Genomic DNA, 24,719 nt, shown 5'->3' with positions numbered 1-24,719 from the left:
ACGATTGCGGGTTGAGCCGACGTAATGAAATAATTGTTATTATCGTTATTCGTATTAGTTGGTTTCTACGCATTGTTTTCATAATGGGTTCTGGATGCCTGGAGACGAGATGTCGCAGTAACTAAAGCCATGGTGGGTATTTTAATTGGCCTTATCTACTCGAAACCGCTGAATAAACGGGAGGTTATTAGGTAGCATGAGAAACTCAGCATTGGCATATTTGAGAAGTTTGTGCGATTTCATTTATTACCCTATTTCTTATTTGATTCGTAGGAAAGAACTAAGCAAAAGAATCAACGATAGAAGATGTCCGACGCCCTTTTGTGGGCGTTTCATTAGTCAGTAAGAAATTAAGGGGCCGGGGGTGTAATTCCGAGAGGTTTTTGTATTTATCCGGTGCTGAGCTGCGTCGGTATCATTGTAATCAATTATCTTATAGAAAAAACCACAAAACCACTACTGTCAAATGGAATAGAAGCACTAATGACAACTATTTACAGGGGTAGATAAGTATATTGTGAGCTAGTACTATAGTAATGACTATAGTGAGGTATGTGGAAGTAGATGGAGAAGATGTGTTATCCGGAACAAAGCTCCTTCTCGGGATTTAGAAACTTACTCGACAGAGATAAATGTCATTATCGTAATTGTCACGGGGAGACATTGAGATTCTACTCAAAGAAATACTAAATATATCTATGCATACCTAATGCACGAGTTGGTACGGTACGTATTTAATCAATAATGACCTGCGTTGCGTAAGCATTCAATTTTCATGAATTTGGTAACGCTGATTATCCGTAGCGATGTCCAACTGCAGGTCATCACGAACTGTCAAAAGAATGGGGAACAAAGTAGTTATTGCAGTAGTTCACCTTATTTTTGTAGCACATCTTCACAGCTTAATGAATACAAATTACATAGCATGGTCAAAATAAATAGTTACAAAGGTTAAGACCACAAAATTTGAAATTAAGCATGAAATATCATCGAAATATTTTCTCGTTTTTATGTAATGTGACAGGCGCGGCGGAGCGTTTAGCATAGGCTTACTTACAGAAAGGTAGTTTCCAAGGTGTATTGAGAGCACTTGAACTAAATGAAGAGTTTCAATAAAAGACAAAATTCAGACAATTTTTGCTTTACTTTTTCACAATTTGTGATATGATCCCAAACGATTGCCGTTATAACTCATGACTTTTGCGCTTAATTAATAAAATTGCAGTGCGAAAGTTCATAGCTTGCAATCGGGACGAATTAGTAACAAAGTTTGAGACAATGTCGGTGGTTTACTTTGATGTTTAAACTCAAAGGGGCTGTATAACATGACATATTTGCCGCAAGCGCAGGCGGATGTGTTGATTTTTCATTAAAAAAGCTCCATGGCGCTATAAAATCTATATACTTTATTATCGGGCTCTACCTATTATGTGATACGCGAAATTCGTTCATTATTTTATAATATCGTTCGTTTATTTATAGTTTTAAATTTACACATGGTGGGCATCTACGAACCTCATGTAAAAGAGGGTTTAGCGTATTTTACACTTTAGTTGGAATTGGAGGTACCCTTAATAAAAAAAAGTGCTTGATTCTCAGTTGTGTGCAGTATAATAGAATTCGTTTTTGGCAAATCCTTTAGCGCATCGTTGCATTTTTCAGATTGGTTAATATAATTCGTATTCATTTCAGAATTCGCAGTTCTATTGAATTTATTACTTTTTACTTGTCTTCAACAGATATGGCACCAACAAAACCATTGAGCTTGCTCGCCTTGTTGCTCGCCTTGGCATCTCCAATTAATAATACGGAAGAAAAGTACAAAGATCAACCCCTTAAAATCGTATCGTAGTTGCTTTAAGCGACCTCAACATGAACAAAATAATCGTAGCAACTTAGTAAAAATTGAACTAATTCGCGTACAGGTGATTGATCTTTGAATCGCAAAATTTGTTTAAATTGCTTTATTTTCCATTTGGCTATTATATGTCAATTATTTCTGTCATATGAGATATATAAAGCAGTATATGACGTCCGAGGGTGTAATGAGAGGGCATAAAGGATTGTCATCTCATTTTACCCTCAAACGTCCTGTCAAATAATATATTGATAGAGTTATATATTATGAAGATATTAAAAGAAGATACGTTCTGAATTCCATAATCTCGAATTGTGTTGAAATATTAATAAAAAGAATGATGCTACTTGATGCGTATGAAGCACTTTAATGTTGGGCAAACAATAATCATTAAGTTTCTATATAGGAAATACGTTATTTGGAATTATGAAAAATAAAATTTTGTATGCACCTCAGACATTATTCGATTTTTATCCCTCAGGCGACTTACAATCCCTCGGACCGGAGGTCCTCGGCATAAATACACGGCCGTCTTCATCTCACGAAAATGCGCAATCCTCCCAATATAAGATCAAAGATCAGGGAATCTTTGCAGCTACACGACCTTCATCGAGTTCCAGGACGAATTTCGTAAGGTCGACGAAGTGCGACCGCTACAACACAAACCAGACGCAGACGCCACAACGTCGCAAGGAGCCGCATAACGACCTCGCTGCGCCTTGTGTAAAAACACCTAAAAGAGGAGTGCCGCAAACGGAAACGAGCATCCACTTCACAAGACGCTGTGCCTCCAACCCCTACCGCGACAACCCCGTTCTCGCTCTGTTTTGTTTGCGGAAAACCAGGAGTCATAAGGAGCCAGTGCCCCAACTGCCGCGAAAACGCAAGTGCAGCCCAGGTAGACTTTTACCTCGCGGAAGTGATAAAGCCGCTAGTACAAATCAGTGTCGAGAGTGCACTAAACATACGCAAACACTTTCCTTTATAACACAGAATTAGTCGACAAACAAAACTGGCTTGATGAATAACATGAACAAATTTTCAGTTACTGCTCGGGCGGTAGAAACTTTTAACTTTTTAATAGAAGGGGCCCTTAACAAAAGACCTCGCTGTACTACACTGTTTTAATTTTCAAATTGACATTTTTTCGTAATCGAACAACACGCATTAAACTTCCTACACTTGCTTCTGCACAAATTTATTATAAAAAATGACGAAATGCGTCTTTAACAAAACAAATCGGACTGACTGCCCGTAATTTATGGTAAAAAATATGTACATGCTTTTCAACCGTCGCATCGCGAAAACTAGCAGCGGTAGCCCCGTTTACCCGTCTCCAATATTTAAAGAGAGTACCACTTTCACCATGAAATAAACTTCTTTCAAACATTTCAAATAAACTGCCAATTACGACGGAACGCACCAAACGTCCCCACGTCTCCAAAATGAAACGTGTAATTCTTGGAAATACATTATCTCTTAACAGCGATAAAACGTGCGTTAATTAATTTTTGCTTTATCGCACCGATCAGATTTGTCTTACTTCTAATACCTTATCTAAATTGAATAAATTACAAAAGCGATGAAGGATAACCGATGAATAGGAAATATTTAAATAACGAAAAGATTACTAAGAATTCGTTTTAAAGAACACATGGTTCTTTTCGAAAATAATCGTTGGGATAAACCTAGTGTTGGCGCACATAATGCTTGAAAATACTTTTTTCTATTTCGATTTTTTAATGTTCTTATTAACGCACTGTTTTCCGCTCAAAACAGTGCGTTAATGAGACCTTTTAACGCACCGTTTTTAAGTTGGTATTAAAGAGGAAAACCTAAATTCACTACCCTATTTGACATTCGATTGTATTTATTTACCAAATTAGGGTTATGTTTTGATATACAGAAAGACAAGATTCCCTTTCTATTTGATTAAAAGCGAGACATGAAAGGCTGATAAAGTGTTAATCAAATTACAAGAAGAACAATATGAAAAAACCACTTAATTACTTTGTCCCAAAACTCAAAAGGGAATTAAAACATATTAACGGTATGTAGCGTAAGAACCGAGATATCAACAATGTGGGGCTTTGAGGTAAATTTTTACATTAATGATTAATGTCTCTTTTTGTAGCGCGTTCAACATCTACGTGCAATCTGTGACCAAAGATTATTAGTACGAATAGTGTACCTATCTTCCAAAAAAGACCTACAGGTTATAAAGGAGATTTCGAATGGGGAAAGGATGACAACGAGGATACCTTCGGAACACATTAAACAATATTTTAAAGAAGCAGCTTATTGCTTTTAGCACTTGTTCTGCGTTTATTAATATTGTGAGCCTGATTTGTGTAGTATCGTTATGCTCCTAAGAGGAAGTGACAATCCGAAGCCGAACCCGTGCTAATGAGTGACACCTATCACGTAACCACAACCCACTAAGGACCGATCCGTTAGTGACCGTTAATGGCAAATCGCAAAAAGAAACCTTTGTTTTTCTTTTTATGTCAGTCACCAATATAAGTAGAAGCAGTGTCATATGGGCGAAATCTGTTAGCTGTTAGCTTTGTCGTTAATCGACAGTGACACGACTGAATTTCACATAACTTTATAAGAGGACGAAGGACTGTATTTTGCCTTTATGAATTGTTCCACAGTTAATGTACTAATTTCTGAAGTTTATTAATTAAAACAAAATTGATGAGACTGTATTTAAATAAGAGAAATATTTGGGGCGTCGTACTGCCAACTTAATACAACCTGCACTAATACAACTTCTATATCAAATTTTGATAAAAATTTCTCGAAAATATCTTCTCAATAAAAAAATAGGATAAGAAACTTGTTTCTTAATATACTATAATAGTGAACAATCATTAAGAGTGAGTTAGATCCTGGCGTGCTATTTAGGATAGAATTGTGATATGAGGTGATGAGAAACGTGCTGTAACTCAAAAGATTTTTAGAATCGTTACAAAACACAACCAAATTCATAGTTTTGCAAGATGCTTACCAACATAAAGGTCGGATCTTTTTTATTTACTAGAGCGTTTCTTGTTAAAACGAATACCTACAGACGAGCACACTTTTTGCGTAGGTACAGCATTTTACTCAATTACACTGAATGAAAACACACATCGGAAGCTGCGGTTTTATTTACTACAGAAAGGATAGTAGGTAATGAAATTAACTTTTGTAGAAAATTTATTTCGCTGCAGAAATGGGAGACGATAAAATAAAATCGAATGTAATTTAACTAACAGATCGTGCGGCTCTAAGAAGCATTAAAACTTTATGGCAAATCTGGTGAACATTAAAAACTTGTGGCCCGTTTTATTAGTAATACAGTTTTAGAATACCAATCTACATGCTCATATCCGTTATGGGAAATGTTTTTTTTATACTGACGCAACCCTTGTCATTGCAGGTGTAGTTAAAGTGTGAATCGCACATTAAATATACCGTCGGTAATAGTTACAATCCCCTGCAAATATCGAATGATATCCCAATTTAACAATGCCCACTAAAAATTTTTAGGCATATTCAATTCACATCATTTCAAGGAAAGTTCGACATTTTTGCAGAAACCCCAATGCAGTGTTAGTTTAACTTTTTGGAAAGTTCCAGTAGTTATATTTAAAACAAATTTCACAAATGCAATAACTAGGATTAACTTATAACATCTCTAAAATGTGCTCGTATTAAATCCATGCTGTCAGCACACTGAAAAGATAAAAGTTTCAGGATTGTTAGCTTTCGCCAAACAATTTCATAATTTCAAATCCCTTCTTACACTCATTACCTAGGGATTTTAGTTAAGGTAAATGGCTCAAGTTTATATTATATTAACTTATGCACACAAAAGAAATAAGTGTTGGTTTAATAAGGTACGTGCAATTTTAGACCTTATTACGGTCTTTAAAATATGCCAGAAAGTACGGAGCGTATAACGCGAAACTTCAACATTAAAAATGGAAATTATGCTTTCCGTGTGATACAAGACGTAGATACACCCATTAAAGCTTCACTAATTGACTCAAATCATTACTGAATTGCATTTGATACAGAGATATGCTGTTAATTCACTTACAATTAATAACCAAGGTGAGACTTTCATCCACTTTTCTTGCAATCAGTGGAATGGAAGATTTTCCTCTCAGCAATAATGCCAACTTAACCGACGACGGTACGGCGAAAAGCCGAAAAGTGGCGTCCAATACAAAGAGGTGGTAACCGAACATGTTAAATTCAATTGGATTGTCGTCAGGGTATTTCCAGGGTACCAAATAAATTAAAAGATGGCATTGGTATTTTGTATTCTGAAAATCCAATCACCTACTTTCTGTGTGATTTTAATAACATCGCGATCAATAAATAAAATAAAATATTCGTATGTAATAGTTCTGGATCTCTAAAGACCCGTAAAATTGCGCTGTGCCCTTTGGACTTTACCTTGACCTAGTTTCTAAGGTCATCGCAAGGTTACTACCAGATGACAGAGGAGATCCAGTGTCTTTTGGGGTTGATCTACTTTACAAGGTTACCATAAGGTTATTACTAGAAGGGAGCGAGTCACCTTGGAGCTTCACCTTGACACACTTTTCCAGGGCCAACACCACTCACCTTGAGCTACTTTACAGGGTAGCAGCCACGTGGCACGTGCCCTTCACCTTGACCTACTTCCCTAGGCCACCTCCACGTAGCACGTGACCTTGTCTTACTTTCCAAGGTCACGCTGGGTGACAAGCGACCTTGAATAGATCCAGGATCGACCTTCTATAACTACTCCGGGATATTCATGATTTTCGAAAAGCGGCACCTCTTTTTCAGTGGGATTATTTCATCGTAAATATCATTCCGATAAAAAAATTTCGAGAAAATCCCCAAAAACTGAAAAAACTTTTTCCACGTTTTTTGGGTATCACTCAATGATTAATTAATTTTTTGGGTTTAATTTTTTTTCCTTTTCTTTATAGATAAGTACCTATTCAAAAAAGTTCTTATTTGCATTCATTAATTTAATTATCAGGTTCTTTGAAAATTTTAGAGGAACAAATGGTGAAAGTTACATTAAAAATTACTTACCATTTTAATGTTATCATAAATGTGGAAAATAATATAGCACACAAGCTCCTATGTATGACTATAATATCTTGGCATTGCGTTTTATTGGCTAAAGCTATGCTCATTTTCAATTTCATTCGGTTCATAACTAATGGAGATAAAAGAGCCTTTTTTATTTTTTTGTTCTACATTGCCAATACAGAAGCTTAACTGAAAATTAACTTTCACGAGATGGTTAGTTTCCCTTTATCGTCATGTATAATACAAAACTTTATTTTGTAGCAGAAGCCATATAAATCGTTGTAAAGCTTCTGACAATTCTGAATTTAATTTAAAGATGTCAAAAAATAGCAAGTTTAGGTTCTGCCGTCGAGATCGTTTCCATAGAAACAGAATTGCATATATTCTGAACTTCATTTTATATCGGGCATTTGAAATAAGAATGACAGATGTGATTACAATGCACAATCATTTATTTCACTTTATCTACCCAATGACTCTTACGATTAAAGTAAAGCTTGTTACATGAAGCATATAAGTCTACTGTGCAAAGTTTCAACCGAATAGGTTCAAGCGTTTGGCAGGGACAGAGAGGCGTAACCCTAAGGGGTCATTGGATTTGACCCATTTTCAATAGGTATTGTGGCATATAGATCAACTGAGCACAGTTTGAACCAAATCGGTCCAAGCGTTTGACAGTTATCGTGTTCACGGACAGACGGACACCATCGACTCTCCTATAAATCTTGCATCGCTTTACTCTGCCGCTTAATAAAGTCTACAAGTCTTATAAAAAGGGATATCCAAGAGTTGTTAAAATTTTATGTTTTTATGACAACATTGTGCCTGTATTATGAAACTCCAAGAACATTACACGTACACAAAGCCCTTCTGATCGTTAAAAATATACATTACGATTATGACCCTAATTTTAAAATACAGCATTTCAAGCAAATACGATGTTATAAAATCCTCCGTTTGGTATATAGACGTTGGCACTTGAACGGTGAAATTTGTGGCTTACATATTGAAATTGAGTAATGCCAGCATTACGAAAACGGACATTCATGGTGCCTACGCTAAATTTATTGATGAATTGTTGAGAGGAATAAATCCCTTCCTCAAATGAATATAAATCGTAGCTAGAGATTTGGTCGATTTGGGAAATACGCTTTCGCCATTAGGGGCGTTTCTCGGCGATTCTATGTGCAAACTATGTCAAATGTACCTACTTCACTACATTAATAATTAGTTTAAAATTTGTAAACCTACACTATTAAACTTCCCCAGCGCTATATATATGAATAGCGATTCGGTATAAAATATGTCTTGCACGTGCTTTGCATACAACCTTTGAATATAATTTTAACTACCAAAATCCGTTATCGGTATGATGTCAGGGATTGTATAAAAATTTAGAATTGGCTGATCATATCGATATATATTTTTCAAACGCGGCTTTTTATTTGTATACTTTCGTTTGTTGTTTTTAGGCCACTTAATACTTTCCATATTCGTTTTTGTGGCCCTTACATGTCGTGTTCCATCTCTGAACGAAATCTGCGCCAGTATTCTTCCCTTATTTCTCGTACACGGTTGTCGACCCTGTTCCTCATTGTTATGTACCCTTCATGGTTTTCCTGTGCCTGACAATTTTTAAATGTTAAGAATATCGTTTCAGTTCCGGTTTTACCGGAGGTGGCTAGCAACTTTCTTATTTCAAATAGAATACCCTATATTTATGGCGTTTTAGAAATCTACATAAGAATCCACGTCGTTTGATACCACATTTTCCTATACCCAGCATCAAAGGTTTTCAAGTTATTCCAGTTTTTTCAAAATTGTTGACGTTTGACTGCTCTTCTTTAGCGCCTTGTTGTTACCTATGGCTCCGTTGCCTTGAATTTCAAAAAGCCTTCCAAAATCTACAATACTGACGTGATGCTACATGCGAATGATTTAAATTTTGAACGCCCTTCTGCAGGGTGTTTTAAAATGAATGGCCAAGTTTAATAACTTCGAACTTTAAAAAGTTGACTTTTTCAAATGAAACTTTGTTTATTTTTTTGGACTTTCAGATGTCGAAATTCGATTATTACATTCCCTATACCTATTTGTTATGCGCTCTGTTTTATTTTAGATTTTCTAAAATTGTGACTGTTATGCATAATTTTCATACTAGACCTTGAAATAAACGAATTTAAAATGTGACCGAACGACACTGGTTTGTCAACCAATTTCAAAGAAATTGTTTATTCTCTATCGCATGAGCGAGAATGAGATGGTAATTTGAAATTGTTGGAAATTGGTTCACAACCTAGTGACGCAGGGTTCACTTTTCATCAATTTAAGTATCCAATCATCCAAATTTCGTTACTAGATTCTACTAATCGTCCATTTTATAGTTCTTTCCAGCGGATCTACATCTATAAATTTTGGTTGGGACCCCTTATATTTAAACCAAAAATGTGATAAACGTATATTTAGCAAAAGAATATGTGCCCAAAATCGGTTTATGATCGACAAATACCATTTGAAAGAAGTGTGAATGTATGTAATCAACCCAAAAATGTATCATTAATCACACTTCTCGATGTGCAGAAAGTGGTCGCTAAAGCCACATTGCCACTAAAATAAGATAAGAAACAAAAGTGAATGCATAATCTACAGGATCATAGTGCTCCACTGAAATTTACAACACGATTATACGATAGTCATTAATCAAGACGAACGCGCGCAAATCAATAGAAACCGTATAAAAAATTCACTGACTGGCAATTGAGATTAACGTACTGTTGAAAGCATGATAAGCAAGGGATAAAATATAGTCGAGCTGAAGGGATGTAATTAAAGTGTAAACTAGCGCACAACTCATTTTTGCAAATTGATGTTTACCCGGAATTAATTTGTTTTTTCGCCATTGCTAATCTAATTTATGTTCGGTCACGTGTGGCAAATTAGTACAGTGAGATTTTCATAAATAAAATCACTCATTGGTCCTCAAATTGCGACATGATTGGGTCGATATACAGACACAGGAGTTCTAGTTGATATTTGTTCGGAGTTTAATAGAGCGATTCTTACAAAAATATAGCGAATACGTGCCAAACAGTGCAACATATTAAAAAAACTAAATCAATAGCCCTTGTTAATATTGCTTTATTGAGTATGCGGTGGTTCCATTTGGTCGGCCCGCGTGTTGAAGTTACGCAAATTGGGATTCGTAATTTATTTCACAATATTAAACGATAAACACTTGCACAATTTTGTAGTATCTGCTACTTACCTTTATTAAACTAGTGGCCAGGTAAACTCCTGACTTGGTTTTCCGACTACTTTTAATAGAGTCATTGCAATTATCTTTGGTCATAGTATAACATTTAGAAAATGCCATCTAGCCCCTTTATTTTGAACCCGACGCAAAGTGTACAAGCCTTTCTTGTAGATCTCATCAAGGCACATCTTTTTTGTAATTAACATTTTTCACTCTTATGCTTACTTTTAGAGAAAAATGCAAGTTTAGATAAATAAAATAAATAGTTTAACTTTTCAATTCAAAACTTCTCAAAAACAAAGGAACTCACAAAAAAATTGTAATGAACCTTCTTTAGATTTTTTTAAGCCATTTCGGCCAGTAAAAAATTTTAAAAAAATGTTTCAATCTGTTATGTCTCTTTTAAAGTTTTGACACGCTCAACAACCATGAAGATGGTTAGGGATCAAAACCAAAATAGGAGGTTTTTGATTTCCCATACCACTCTATGTGCACCCCGAATTTCGTTAAAATCAGTTCAGGGGCATTTTTTAATTTTTTTAATTCCACCAGTAGCCAATCTTTGTGAATGTTGTTAAACTCCAATGTAATTAACAGGGACATATAACCAGTCAATTTAAAAACCCATCACATAACTCTGTCGATAGTGACATTATTTCACGTAGGGAGACCGCAGTACTTCCATCATCACCCAACAAACGACTACCAGAATCCGAGACAAGCAAGGGAAATGGAACGAAAAGTCGCAGACGAGCCCGGCGAGAAACCTAAACCCCAACCCAAAAGGAAAAGGTAGAAAAAATATGATGAGGAAGGCCAACCCTTGCAACACACGGACTCGCTAGGAAATCTCTCCTCACACAGTCTCCTGCAAGTCTCCTGAATATTCAGGGGTAATACATTTTAACTTATGTCGGCTCAGCTAATTCTCCACGTAATCAAAAATTCTATTGCGCAGAAACATAAAATTTGAACTCAAAATATTTAACATTGTACAATCAAATTAAACACAATTACTATCAAAACATTTGTAACATCAATAAATCAAAGTTTCAGTAAAAAATAAAAGTAAAAAGAAAGGAGAAGTTTCTGTTAAGGAGGTTTGCAAATTAATACAATTCTATATTTATTGCTAGCCTGGATTTACATTATCCATTTAGTTTATCAAAGCGAAAAAGTTTGCCAAGGTGGAATTTTAAGGTGGTAAGGGACGAATTAAGACTTTCAACCCCCTGAAATAAGAAAGCTCTTTAGAACATCAAACGCAAATTTAATCACGTCAAATGTCTACTCGTGCTTGTTGAAAGATAATCACTAACATAAGATGGAATTCTGTGACAAATTGCCACGATTTATAACCAGAGAAACTTAGGCTGAAGTATTTCTACAAATTGGACCAGCTAACCACAAAGCAACGTAGCCTTCACGCTACAAATCAAATTTAAATGATAGAGATGCTTTAAAAGCGTTGCATAGCTGCGCACGTGTGATCTTATAACCTTTCATAAAAACCAAATTATTTACATATAGGTGTCGAAAAGTATACCTAAGCTATATTTCAACAAACCGCCCCCACTTAGACAGTTTATTGGGTGGAATACAAAATCATAGGATATAAAAATGGTATTGATTGCAAAGGAAACACGATAAAAAATTCAACTGTCTCAATATCGTCGATCTTTATTTGTTCGCAGAGTTCGAGGCAGAATAATAACGATACAAATTTTTTTACATTTGCTGGAGTATCTACCTAAAATACAGAACACGAAAACATACAAACTTGACATATCACTGCATTATATGTTCCTCACTAAAGTGAAAAGTAAATAGCCCCATAAGTTTTAAATGGTATGTTATGGAACGTAACGTAGTACATTATCTACAACGGAAAAAAATCTGTTGATATGTATTCAGAATTATTTTAATAATATGAAACCAAATTTACTAAGTGTCAATCGATTTTGCGTATGCCTCCCTAGCGACAGACTTTTCTGTATATACGGATGAGGACTTACCAAAAATGATAGATCAGCGACAAATAATTCTGAAACAAAGCACATTTATTAGTAACTGCCAAAATGTTATGTACCATAATATTTCAAAACAGAAATCATTCATCAATACAGTACATCGAAAGTAAGCTAATCGGCAAACTATACAAACGAACAAAACTGAAAAAAATGCGGTAACATTCCCGATCTATCATGATAAAAACAATCAGTCACAATTTTTTGCGTTAGGTATTTATGAGATTGATCAATTCGGCTCTAAAAGAATTTTTCGTTAAACTGAGCATTCTTTCGTAAGCCTTTCGTTTTATATATAAGACGCCACTTAAAAATGCTATGCACATTTTCTTTTAGCGTTCAAAGAGAGAAGCATCCTATGCTAATGGAGTTTTCACAATAGCGAAACACTTCTGTGAATAACATTTTGTGTCGAGAGGTGACAGTTATTGATGAAGCACGCTTCAATTACCGGAAAAAATGTCGTTCGTAAACAAGTTAGTATGGTAGCGAATTTATATGCAAAATGGCAGCGCATAAAGTGGATAATAGATATAAATTACTTTAGTGCTTTTGGGAGTCGTTACGAAAGTGTTTCAGGCAAGTGTTGTTATACTGCATTAAAACATGCCTCACATGCTCATGGAAAAATGAGGAACGAAGTAAATGGACAAGAAGAAAAGCACGCGGTTGAAAGCGCAAGGGAAGAGGAAATAGTTTGAAATTTCAACGGTTCAGGACATCATTTTAATCAGTAAATAGTAGATAATTATTTCTACAATTTGGTAAATCAGGCTTGTTTAATGAGCCCGTGTCATCTAATTTTTGTGCCACTTGCGGTTTCACCGGAGTCCTGAGATCGACCAGTGACGGATTCAGCAGGGGACTCCGACAAGCCCAACAAGTTAAAAAGTAATCGTAAACGATTTACATAAAGCGCATTTCCACTTGCATTCATTTCCCATTTGTAAGATGCAACTTCTGTTAAAATCGTAAAAATCCCGCCACAAATATGAAAGATAGCGTTGCACATGGGCAATCCATTGTTGACGTGCTACTTCAATTTCAGTTTATGAGAAGAATTTCATTTCAATGCTTTTCTAAATAAGAAAATTGGAACTGCGCATGCGCAAACCTAAATTTTAAAACTAATGTTAGATTTTCCTTTGTTCCAAGCGCCTAAGTATCAAATTTCACTTAAATAGTTCCATAGATAAAAAAGTTGGCACTGCGCATGCGCAAAATAAAATTTTGAAACTGGCGCTAGATTTTCCTTTATTGTGCCTATGTATTCACATTTCATTTAAATTCTTCCATAAATAAAAAAGTTGGCACTGCGCATGCGCAAAGCCAAATTTTGAAACTGGCGTTTGATTTTCCTTTATCGCAAGTGCCTATGTATCAAATTTCGTTTAAATTCTTCCATAAATAAAAAAGTTGGCACTGCGCATGCGCAAAACCAAATTTTGAAATTGGCGTTTGATTTTCCTTTATCCCAAGTGCCTATGTATCAAATTTCGTTTAAATTCTTCCATAAATAAAAAAGTTGGCACTGCGCATGCGCAAAACCAAATTTTGAAATTGGCGTTTGATTTTCCTTTATCCCAAGTGCCTATGTATCAAATTTCGTTTAAATTCTTCCATAAATAAAAAAGTTGGCACTGCGCATGCGCAAAACCAAATTTTGAAATTGGCGTTTGATTTTCCTTTATCCCAAGTGCCTATGTATCAAATTTCGTTTAAATTCTTCCATAAATAAAAAAGTTGGCACTGCGCATGCGCAAAACCAAATTTTGAAATTGGCGTTTGATTTTCCTTTATTCCAAGTGCCTATGTATCAAATTTCATTCAAATACTTTTATAAGTAAACAGGTTTGCAATTCGGTTTATAAATGGTCGAGATGCGAAAAGGGCACTGTGAATTTTGAATCGATTCAATTCAACTTTTGGCATTGCGTATTATATGGCTAAATCTATGCCCATATTGAATTTCATGCAATTCAGTTCATAACTAACGGAGATGTAAAAGCGATCGAACATTTCTAAACAAAGTTATCGTTCACACGGACAGATAGATGGACAGACAGACAAAGGAACAGACGGAGAGACCAACCGGCAGGCGACAGATAGCAATGCAAAATTATAAACGATCTCTAGGATCGTTAATAAACGGCATAAGTGTAAAATTATGGAACATGTAAAAAACGGTTTTTTGTTTTTTTTCCAATAACTTTTTTTGTAAGCGGCACAGAAAAAATTCCTTCCTTGGTACAAGACTCGACACCATGACGAACCAAATAGCGAAAAAAGTAGAACAATAGCTCTTAAGATAAAGAACTAGTAGCGTCGCAAAGTTAGCGGACGGACAAAGTGGCCTCAATAGCGCATTTTTTTTTATTTTTGTGGAAATGCGCTAAAAAGGTTATAGACAACTTAATTTACAGTATTTCGATTACATTCCCCCCTTTATATCCTTTCTAAAAATGTGCACTACCTGCAATCTGTTCTCTGTAACCATAATTGGGGGATGAGGCGCCTATGTGAGCGAAGTTAAAGTTAAAGCAAGCGCTCGTGGTATTAATCAGCGTAACTAGCATTCGTGACAGTACCTCAATAATATTCGACAATACTTCGACGACTTATGGTATTATATATGATAATTTTGCGATTTAAAGTAAATTGAAAAAAACATTTGATTGAATATTTTTAAAAACACATTTTAACTCTCAGCATGATTTTATTAAATATTGGGAATGTAACGAATTTCTAAACTTATGCATAAATTAAGAGCAAAATGTGGATTGTAATTCTATTAGTTGTAGTCTTAGTCATTTTTAATGAGTTGTTTTCCCTTCCTTTTCAATTTTCTCATAAGGATGCATTAATTTAAATGGGCTGTTTGATGATTTATAGCTCGCTGTTATAAATTATGGAGGGTGTTTAAAGAATTTACAGAAATGTTAACTTGTATCTCGAAAACCCGATTCCGAATTATTTTTCCTCTAAATAATAAGGAGATAAGTAACAGCGACGGTAGAACATTTTAAGCACGTCTAAAGACGGTCCCAAATGCGATTTTTGTATAAAAAAAGATATAAATACCACATCCTTATAAAAATGAGGGCGGCTACCATCGTCTAAAATAAAATCAGTTTATCTATACGTAGTACTTGCAATGCACACATTGAACTACTCATCCATTATCCAACTTACAGTAAAGACCGCCGCTCAGAGCACAATGAGAAAATCTGAGCAGCGAATCCTTTATTAAATTTTTTATGTTTTTACAGAAATGCTAGCAAAAGATTAACATTTCTTTTTTGATTTTGTAGTGCATAATATGATGTCAAACCTTCATGCTGCCAATATACTTAAAATTTGATATAAACGTAGACGTAAAGTACATTGCAAATTTACTGCTTACTGCAGCAGTACGTATGATATCACTTTACATCAACCATATAAAATTTATGGTCATACAGTCCACGCCAGAAATATAAATGAAAGAATAAAAAAACTCCAACCTCATCTCCAGAATTGCTAAATACTTTTCTGGTGTTATTACTGTCACGCCCCACTTGTAATGGACTCTGCGGAGATACTAACAAGAAAAATTGCAGTTTCAAGTCATGTTTGGTACATGAAAACGTACTAAAACACTTTAATGGAGGAAAAATTAGTATAAGTAATGACTATGATCTTTGTACTTGTAAAGGGAAACAGCTATTGCCATCAACATAATTTTCTACGAAAGCGTAGAAGGGCCACATACTCTCCATTTTTACTTGCAATTGCGATTTACTATATCGCAATTGCGTCTTAATAACTTGCAATTGCGACTTACTATCTCGCAATTGCGACTTATTATCTTGCAATTGCGACTTACTATCTCGCAATTGCAACTTATAATTCTCCATTTTGTACATTACTAGTCTTAACTTAAACATTCAACAGGTGAAGTGTTACACTTATTCTCTGAGGTGAGTAAGCAAGCGAGCATCCAGTTCCACAAATACCTTTAATCATATAAGACGCAATGCTAATAGTTGAGTCAAGCAAATAAATTACATACGAAAAAATTTTTGTGCGCATGCGCAGAACGCAACTTGCTTATTTATGGAGCAATTTGAACGAAATTTTGATGGTAGGTCCTTTTAATAAGAGCAAATAAATTGCTTGCACAACAAATTTTGTGCGCATGCGCAAAACGCAACTTTCTTATTTATGGAGCAATTTGAACTAAATTTTGATGATAATGATTTAAAACTTAGAGAAAATCTTTGCGTATTTGAAAACTGTATTTAGTCATCAGTATTACCATTGAATAAGAATAGTGTTTTTATTCAATGGTATTCATTCATCATCATGTTTTGAATATTTGGAATTTACTCCACCAACCTTAGATTAAAGTTGTATAAATACATTGTACTTACCTAAATTGTAACCAGTCTATACAAAATGTTTAAGACTGCCTTCTAGGTATATTTTGTTCAGGCATTCCGTTATTTAAATCCGTCATTTTTAGATGGATAAAGAAACCAGCTATCACCTTTCTACAGCACTGGAAGAGTTTCTAATTGGACGAAATGTAGCAGAAGATACTCTAAATTACCTTCGACTACATAAGGTATTATGTTCTGTGGTTATGTATGATTGCTTACACACTAATATTACTTTCTTAGATTGACACGGATATTATTGCTTTAATGGATGAAACGGAACTTTCAAAATTATTTGCATCTTATGGAGATAGACTTGCTGTTGTAGATTTTTGTAAACGACAAGTTCATACAAACAATCGCAAAATCAGTTTGTTTGATCGTCTTCGCAAAAAAGTGTCAAACAAACGCAAACATAGTAACTCTTACAGCGAAGACGATGATTCAATGCAACCAAGCAGTACAAAACCCCGAAATGGTAAAAATACGAGACTCATAAAACTTGGATGGTTTCACTACAATGAAACATTCAAGGAACCGAAGCAAGTACGAGCAATTAACGGAGGCGGTAGTAGAGATGTTCGCGTACCTAAATATTACAATAAACAAGACATCATTGACGAAGGATGCAATCTATTTTTCCCTAACGGTACATCTTCAAAAGGACTAAAGTTGTCCGATATGAACACTACCCTATTAGACTTTTGTGCTAAAGAACTAGAGGATGAAGTAATGACCATTGAAAAAATGTTTCAAACTGCTAAAATAACGCGACTCCACCTGTATTTGTGCACTACTCCAAAGAAAAGAAAGGAAGTATGTGAGACTGTCACAAGTGAAACTGCGGATACAAGGGGCACCAGCGACACAATGTATGGGGAAGTACCAACACAACTTTCTTCTGACCTTACGGAATTCCAGTGCAGTTACAACATTGAAGATTTCCTTTGTTTACCACCGGATGCAGTGGTTGCAAACGACAGGTTGTTAGCAACACAAATACAAAACGAAGAGAACGACGGTTTCATTTTGTCATTGGAACAGAATACTGAGAATACACCTGTTACTCCTGTGAGTCCAACAGCCGATATCTCGATTTGTCTTCATAGAGGACGGGTATTTGAAGAGCTAATAAATATATTTCTGGAGAGAAGAATGGTCGGTAGTAAAATACATGTAACTCTCATGCTCCCCAATGGTGAATTGGAGTGTGCCGAAGATTTGGGTGGGGTATGGAGGGATGCACTTAGCGAGTTTTGGAATTCCATGTATGAAAAATGCACAATCGGTACAAACATTAAAGTTCCCCAACTAAGACACGATTTTGGAGTAGAAAAATGGTCAGCAATCGCGGAAGTATTAAAACAAGGTTGGATTACTGACAAGTATTTTCCCATCAGATTATCGAAATGTTTCATGGAATACACAATTTTCAAACAATGTTCTGGAGACGTAACTACCGATTTTTTTGGTTACATTAGCGAAGACGACAAAACAGTATTCCGTGAGGCAATTGGCCATTTTGAGTCGATTCCTACGGACGAACTCCTTGATGTGTTAGGTCGTTACGATTGTAAAACTCTGGCGAAAGAAGATAATATTAAACAAATCATTGACGAACTAGCCCACCAAGAAATTCTTCAGAAGTCTGCTTTCATATCTGATTGCTTTAATAAAGTCCTAGTAAATTTGGTAGATGTCAACGAATTTAATGAAATTTATAGAACTAGCAATCCAACATCTAGAAACATACTAGCAGCTTTGTTATATGATGACAACTTGTCCGAGGAAGCAGAAAAAGTATCTGCTATGTTAAAGAGATATATACGTGAGGCTCCTGAGAATATTCGTATGGCTTTTCTAAGGTTTGCAACGGGGACTGACATCCTTTTGGGTAATAAAATAAAAATTATATTTTCCAAATCTGATGGTTTCAGCCGTCGACCGATTGCCCATACATGCACAAATACTTTAGAAGTTCCCGATTGTTATGATAATTTCATGGAGTTTCGTTCAGAATTCAATTGTATATTAACCTCTAACATCTGGATAATGGATATTTTTTAATTTTTACATATTTTATTTTATAATTTTACCATAATAAGAATGATTGTTTCGTTTTATTACTAAATAAAAAATACGTTCGGCATTATTTGAAAATAAACTGGATAAATTAACTGTAGGTATCTGTAACTCTGCGAGATTGGTTTATTCAAGGTTCAGATTATTGGGAATAATAGCAAAAAATTAGATTAACGATTTAACGGTTATACCTATTGTACGACTGAGTTTACATCACAGAACAGGAAATGTTTAATTCAAATAACTTCGAAATCTGTAACCTGCTTGAATTCCTCCAAAGGATATACATACCTTAGGTACCTACTTACATATGTACGCAGTAGTTTTTTTTTAACCAACTGGCAGTTCCTTTGGAGTTCGTATCTCGACGGCGATTGTACACTTACAACGGACAATCTTACACATATACAGTCTATCTCAGGAAAGAATGCCGGCCACAGAACACTTGATGCCGATCTAAAATCGATGGTTTAATATGAAAAACATGGCAAATTACTTCCGTAGTAATAATACTTTGATTAGAATATATTTTCTAATCAGTATTATTATTAGGGAAGTAATTTGCCATGTTTTTCATATTAAACCATACGATTATAGATCGGCATCAAGTGTTCTGTGACCGGCATTCCTTCCTGAGATAGACTGTACGTATTTTTCATCTTTATTAACCTGCTTAATTTTTTTTGCAAATGGATCTACTTATTTATTGTGCGGTTTTACAACACTATAATAAACATGATAGTTTGTTCCGTAAGTATAAGTACACATCAATCGCATTATACGGATCGGATGGAATATTTTCTACTGCAGCTTCATTAAGTAGAATATTACAAAGTTCAAAAACATCCTTATCACAGGGACATTCTTGATCAAGAAATACGCATTCTTCACGAGCAATTTCCAAGTCGTCAAATTCAACGGAGATCAAATAATCATTACTTCGATATATTTCAGGAATATGGTACATAATTAATGGTTTTCCTCTTGGCAATATGCTGTTCTTCGATGAAGATATATTATGCGAGTTCCATTCCAAAACCACGCTGTTCAGCTCTGACTACACAAAAAAATTTTAATGTGATAAATAACAAAATAACTAAGTTCAAAGCGTACCTGGATTATTCGAAGGAAGCAAAATTGGATTAGTGCTTTTTCCAAGTAAGAACCATTAAAATAGCCATCGTCTTGAATCTTTTTAAATAAATTCATCCAAAACTCCGCGTTGTGCTTTCTTAATATTCCCCACCAGCACTCAATTTTTTGATTGGCTGTACTTTTACCATAAAGAAACGCTGGTCTGTGGATATTAATACCCGTATCTCTTCGAAAAAATACCTGCATTTGTTCGATGTGGCGGTTTTCCGTACCCATATCGGCCCTGATGGTCAATGGTATGCCTCCAATCTTTTGTATAGTGTCAACAAAATAACCACCGATAACACGGGGATTGTTATTAGTTCTCCCAGCCTTCATCCACATAATATGGCGCGAAAATCCATCTATACACCCATTAATTCCAATACCAAACGGCTTTAACTTGTCATAAGAGTCTACATGCCATAAGTAATTTGGTCCTTTGTTATTGTATTGTCTTCTTCGAAGTCTTCTCCTTGTTCTTATTTCAACACCCACGGGATCAATGGATTTCAAAAGTCGCCGAATAGTTTCCTGCCGAACTACAAAACCTTCTTGAATGCATTTGAGGTGCATCCAACGATATCCATGAAGCTGCCCTGATTTGGATACCTGTGTCCTTAAATAAGTATGTAGCCACTTGGTTTATTGGAGAATATCCTTTCTTTCGAAAAAGTTTTAAATTTTTCAATCTTCTTTTTAAAGTCCGAAGGCTAATATTACAATTATGTTGTACTTTAAGGAAAGCTAAAATTTCATCGTTGGACAACCCGAGAGTAAAATAAAATGTGATCAATTGCGTTTCACTCATTTTTGCAATGCATGCAATACGCGACAAACGTACATACGAAAGCGTAGAAGGGCCACATACTCTCCATTTTTACTTGCAATTGCGATTTACTATATCGCAATTGCGTAACTTGCAATTGCGAACTTCGCAATTGCGACTTACTATCTCGCAATTGCGACTTACTATCTCGCAATTGCGACTTACTATCTCGCAATTGCGACTTACTATCTCGCAATTGCTACTTACTATCTCGCAATTGCGACTTATAAACTCATAATATTACAATTGATACCTACTGTCGATTAGCTTGCCTTAAGCCTTAGTCTATGTTGTACGTTTGTCGCGTATTGCATGCATTGCAAAAATGAGTGAAACGCAATTGATCACATTTTATTTTACTCTCGGGTTGTCCAACGATGAAATTTTAGCTTTCCTTAAAGTACAACATAATTGTAATATTAGCCTTCGGACTTTAAAAAGAAGATTGAAAAATTTAAAACTTTTTCGAAAGAAAGGATATTCTCCAATAAACCAAGTGGCTACATACTTATTTAAGGACACAGGTATCCAAATCAGGGCAGCTTCATGGATATCGTTGGATGCACCTCAAATGCATTCAAGAAGGTTTTGTAGTTCGGCAGGAAACTATTCGGCGACTTTTGAAATCCATTGATCCCGTGGGTGTTGAAATAAGAACAAGGAGAAGACTTCGAAGAAGACAATACAATAACAAAGGACCAAATTACTTATGGCATGTAGACTCTTATGACAAGTTAAAGCCGTTTGGTATTGGAATTAATGGGTGTATAGATGGATTTTCGCGCCATATTATGTGGATGAAGGCTGGGAGAACTAATAACAATCCCCGTGTTATCGGTGGTTATTTTGTTGACACTATACAAAAGATTGGAGGCATACCATTGACCATCAGGGCCGATATGGGTACGGAAAACCGCCACATCGAACAAATGCAGGTATTTTTTCGAAGAGATACGGGTATTAATATCCACAGACCAGCGTTTCTTTATGGTAAAAGTACAGCCAATCAAAAAATTGAGTGCTGGTGGGGAATATTAAGAAAGCACAACGCGGAGTTTTGGATGAATTTATTTAAAAAGATTCAAGACGATGGCTATTTTAATGGTTCTTACTTGGAAAAAGCACTAATCCAATTTTGCTTCCTTCGAATAATCCAGGTACGCTTTGAACTTAGTTATTTTGTTATTTATCACATTAAAATTTTTTTGTGTAGTCAGAGATGAACAGCGTGGTTTTGGAATGGAACTCGCATAATATATCTTCATCGAAGAACAGCATATTGCCAAGAGGAAAACCATTAATTATGTACCATAGTCCTGAAATATATCGAAGTAATGATTATTTGATCTCCGTTGAATTTGACGACTTGGAAATTGCTCGTGAAGAATGCGTATTTCTTGATCAAGAATGTCCCTGTGATAAGGATGTTTTTGAACTTTGTAATATTCTACTTAATGAAGCTGCAGTAGAAAATATTCCATCCGATCCGTATAATGCGATTGATGTGTACTTATACTTACGGAACAAACTATCATGTTTATTATAGTGTTGTAAAACCGCACAATAAATAAGTAGATCCATTTGCAAAAAAAATTAAGCAGGTTAATAAAGATGAAAAATACGTACAGTCTATCTCAGGAAGGAATGCCGGTCACAGAACACTTGATGCCGATCTATAATCGTATGGTTTAATATGAAAAACATGGCAAATTACTTCCCTAATAATAATACTGATTAGAAAATATATTCTAATCAAAGTATTATTACTACGGAAGTAATTTGCCATGTTTTTCATATTAAACCATCGATTTTAGATCGGCATCAAGTGTTCTGTGGCCGGCATTCTTTCCTGAGATAGACTGTATATGTGTAAGATTGTCCGTTGTAAGAGTACAATCGCCGTCGAGATACGAACTCCAAAGGAACTGCCAGTTGGTTAAAAAAAAACTACTGCGTACATATGTAAGTAGGTACCTAAGGTATGTATATCCTTTGGAGGAATTCAAGCAGGTTACAGATTTCGAAGTTATTTGAATTAAACATTTCCTGTTCTGTGATGTAAACTCAGTCGTACAATAGGTATAACCGTTAAATCGTTAATCTAATTTTTTGCTATTATTCCCAATAATCTGAACCTTGAATAAACCAATCTCGCAGAGTTACAGATACCTACAGTTAATTTATCCAGTTTATTTTCAAATAATGCCGAACGTATTTTTTATTTAGTAATAAAACGAAACAATCATTCTTATTATGGTAAAATTATAAAATAAAATATGTAAAAATTAAAAAATATCCATTATCCAGATGTTAGAGGTTAATATACAATTGAATTCTGAACGAAACTCCATGAAATTATCATAACAATCGGGAACTTCTAAAGTATTTGTGCATGTATGGGCAATCGGTCGACGGCTGAAACCATCAGATTTGGAAAATATAATTTTTATTTTATTACCCAAAAGGATGTCAGTCCCCGTTGCAAACCTTAGAAAAGCCATACGAATATTCTCAGGAGCCTCACGTATATATCTCTTTAACATAGCAGATACTTTTTCTGCTTCCTCGGACAAGTTGTCATCATATAACAAAGCTGCTAGTATGTTTCTAGATGTTGGATTGCTAGTTCTATAAATTTCATTAAATTCGTTGACATCTACCAAATTTACTAGGACTTTATTAAAGCAATCAGATATGAAAGCAGACTTCTGAAGAATTTCTTGGTGGGCTAGTTCGTCAATGATTTGTTTAATATTATCTTCTTTCGCCAGAGTTTTACAATCGTAACGACCTAACACATCAAGGAGTTCGTCCGTAGGAATCGACTCAAAATGGCCAATTGCCTCACGGAATACTGTTTTGTCGTCTTCGCTAATGTAACCAAAAAAATCGGTAGTTACGTCTCCAGAACATTGTTTGAAAATTGTGTATTCCATGAAACATTTCGATAATCTGATGGGAAAATACTTGTCAGTAATCCAACCTTGTTTTAATACTTCGGCGATTGCTGACCATTTTTCTACTCCAAAATCGTGTCTTAGTTGGGGAACTTTAATGTTTGTACCGATTGTGCATTTTTCATACATGGAATTCCAAAACTCGCTAAGTGCATCCCTCCATACCCCACCCAAATCTTCGGCACACTCCAATTCACCATTGGGGAGCATGAGAGTTACATGTATTTTACTACCGACCATTCTTCTCTCCAGAAATATATTTATTAGCTCTTCAAATACCCGTCCTCTATGAAGACAAATCGAGATATCGGCTGTTGGACTCACAGGAGTAACAGTGTATTCTCAGTATTCTGTTCCAATGACAAAATGAAACCGTCGTTCTCTTCGTTTTGTATTTGTGTTGCTAACAACCTGTCGTTTGCAACCACTGCATCCGGTGGTAAACAAAGGAAATCTTCAATGTTGTAACTGCACTGGAATTCCGTAAGGTCAGAAGAAAGTTGTGTTGGTACTTCCCCATACATTGTGTCGCTGGTGCCCCTTGTATCCGCAGTTTCACTTGTGACAGTCTCACATACTTCCTTTCTTTTCTTTGGAGTAGTGCACAAATACAGGTGGAGTCGCGTTATTTTAGCAGTTTGAAACATTTTTTCAATGGTCATTACTTCATCCTCTAGTTCTTTAGCACAAAAGTCTAATAGGGTAGTGTTCATATCGGACAACTTTAGTCCTTTTGAAGATGTACCGTTAGGGAAAAATAGATTGCATCCTTCGTCAATGATGTCTTGTTTATTGTAATATTTAGGTACGCGAACATCTCTACTACCGCCTCCGTTAATTGCTCGTACTTGCTTCGGTTCCTTGAATGTTTCATTGTAGTGAAACCATCCAAGTTTTATGAGTCTCGTATTTTTACCATTTCGGGGTTTTGTACTGCTTGGTGTTAAAATATAAAAAGGGATAGGAGGCTGAAAAAAGTGAAGTGGAAATCGCGCGTGGGTGCAAAAATGATGTAAAGATTTGAGAGACGATTTTTTACGTTTAGTTAATCTGTGATTGAATTATAGTGCATTTTA

The 24,719-nt window shown here is 35.3% G+C and overlaps 4 protein-coding genes across 5 annotated transcripts in view; 2 read left to right on the top strand and 2 right to left on the bottom strand.

Annotated features, from left to right (window-relative positions):
* The window catches only part of LOC116167354, a 79,819-nt gene extending 67,577 nt beyond the window's left edge, over nt 1–12,242 (bottom strand). For both annotated transcript variants that reach the window (XM_031482701.1, XM_031482704.1), the window contains exon 1: nt 12,212–12,242. The gene's annotated coding sequence lies outside the window, so the exon portion shown is untranslated. The remainder of the gene's footprint in view (nt 1–12,211) is intronic.
* Nucleotides 12,243–16,500: 4,258 nt separating this feature from the next.
* LOC116166452 lies at nt 16,501–17,465 on the top strand. Its single transcript, XM_031481402.1, has 4 exons — nt 16,501–16,681; nt 16,728–16,829; nt 16,885–17,370; nt 17,451–17,465. Exons 2-4 carry the CDS (start codon nt 16,728–16,730, stop codon nt 17,463–17,465), a joined length of 603 nt encoding a protein of 200 aa, XP_031337262.1. The 5' UTR covers nt 16,501–16,681.
* Nucleotides 17,417–18,512, top strand: LOC116167338. Its single transcript, XM_031482678.1, has 2 exons — nt 17,417–17,981; nt 18,042–18,512. Coding segments are annotated over exons 1-2 (471 nt in total). The 5' UTR covers nt 17,417–17,511; the 3' UTR covers nt 18,043–18,512.
* Nucleotides 18,513–19,370: 858 nt separating this feature from the next.
* LOC116167296 lies at nt 19,371–20,657 on the bottom strand. The gene is made up of 2 exons (XM_031482624.1): nt 19,837–20,657; nt 19,371–19,780 (listed from the first exon to the last, which is right to left on the bottom strand). Exons 1-2 carry the CDS (start codon nt 20,431–20,433, stop codon nt 19,448–19,450), a joined length of 930 nt encoding a protein of 309 aa, XP_031338484.1. The 5' UTR covers nt 20,434–20,657; the 3' UTR covers nt 19,371–19,447.
* Between the last annotated feature and the right edge of the window lie 4,062 nt (nt 20,658–24,719).

The sequence above is a fragment of the Photinus pyralis genome, unplaced genomic scaffold (assembly GCF_008802855.1).
Source record: "Photinus pyralis isolate 1611_PpyrPB1 unplaced genomic scaffold, Ppyr1.3 Ppyr1.4_LG3b, whole genome shotgun sequence".
In the NCBI taxonomy this organism is placed as follows: Eukaryota; Metazoa; Arthropoda; class Insecta; order Coleoptera; family Lampyridae; genus Photinus; species Photinus pyralis.
This window is presented reverse-complemented; position numbering and strand designations above follow the sequence as displayed.

Excerpts from the sequence above, each read along its gene's own strand:
- LOC116166452 (XM_031481402.1), top strand. The coding sequence starts at position 16,728 with ATGGATAAAGAAACCAGCTATCACCTTTCTACAGCACTGGAAGAGTTT. Across the intron at positions 16,830-16,884 it reads ATTACCTTCGACTACATAAG|ATTGACACGGATATTATTGC; the intron begins GTATTATGTTCT and ends TTACTTTCTTAG.
- LOC116167338 (XM_031482678.1), top strand. The coding sequence starts at position 17,512 with ATGTATGGGGAAGTACCAACACAACTTTCTTCTGACCTTACGGAATTC.
- LOC116167296 (XM_031482624.1), bottom strand. The coding sequence starts at position 20,433 with ATGCACCTCAAATGCATTCAAGAAGGTTTTGTAGTTCGGCAGGAAACT. Across the intron at positions 19,781-19,836 it reads GCTTCCTTCGAATAATCCAG|TCAGAGCTGAACAGCGTGGT; the intron begins GTACGCTTTGAA and ends TTTTTTGTGTAG.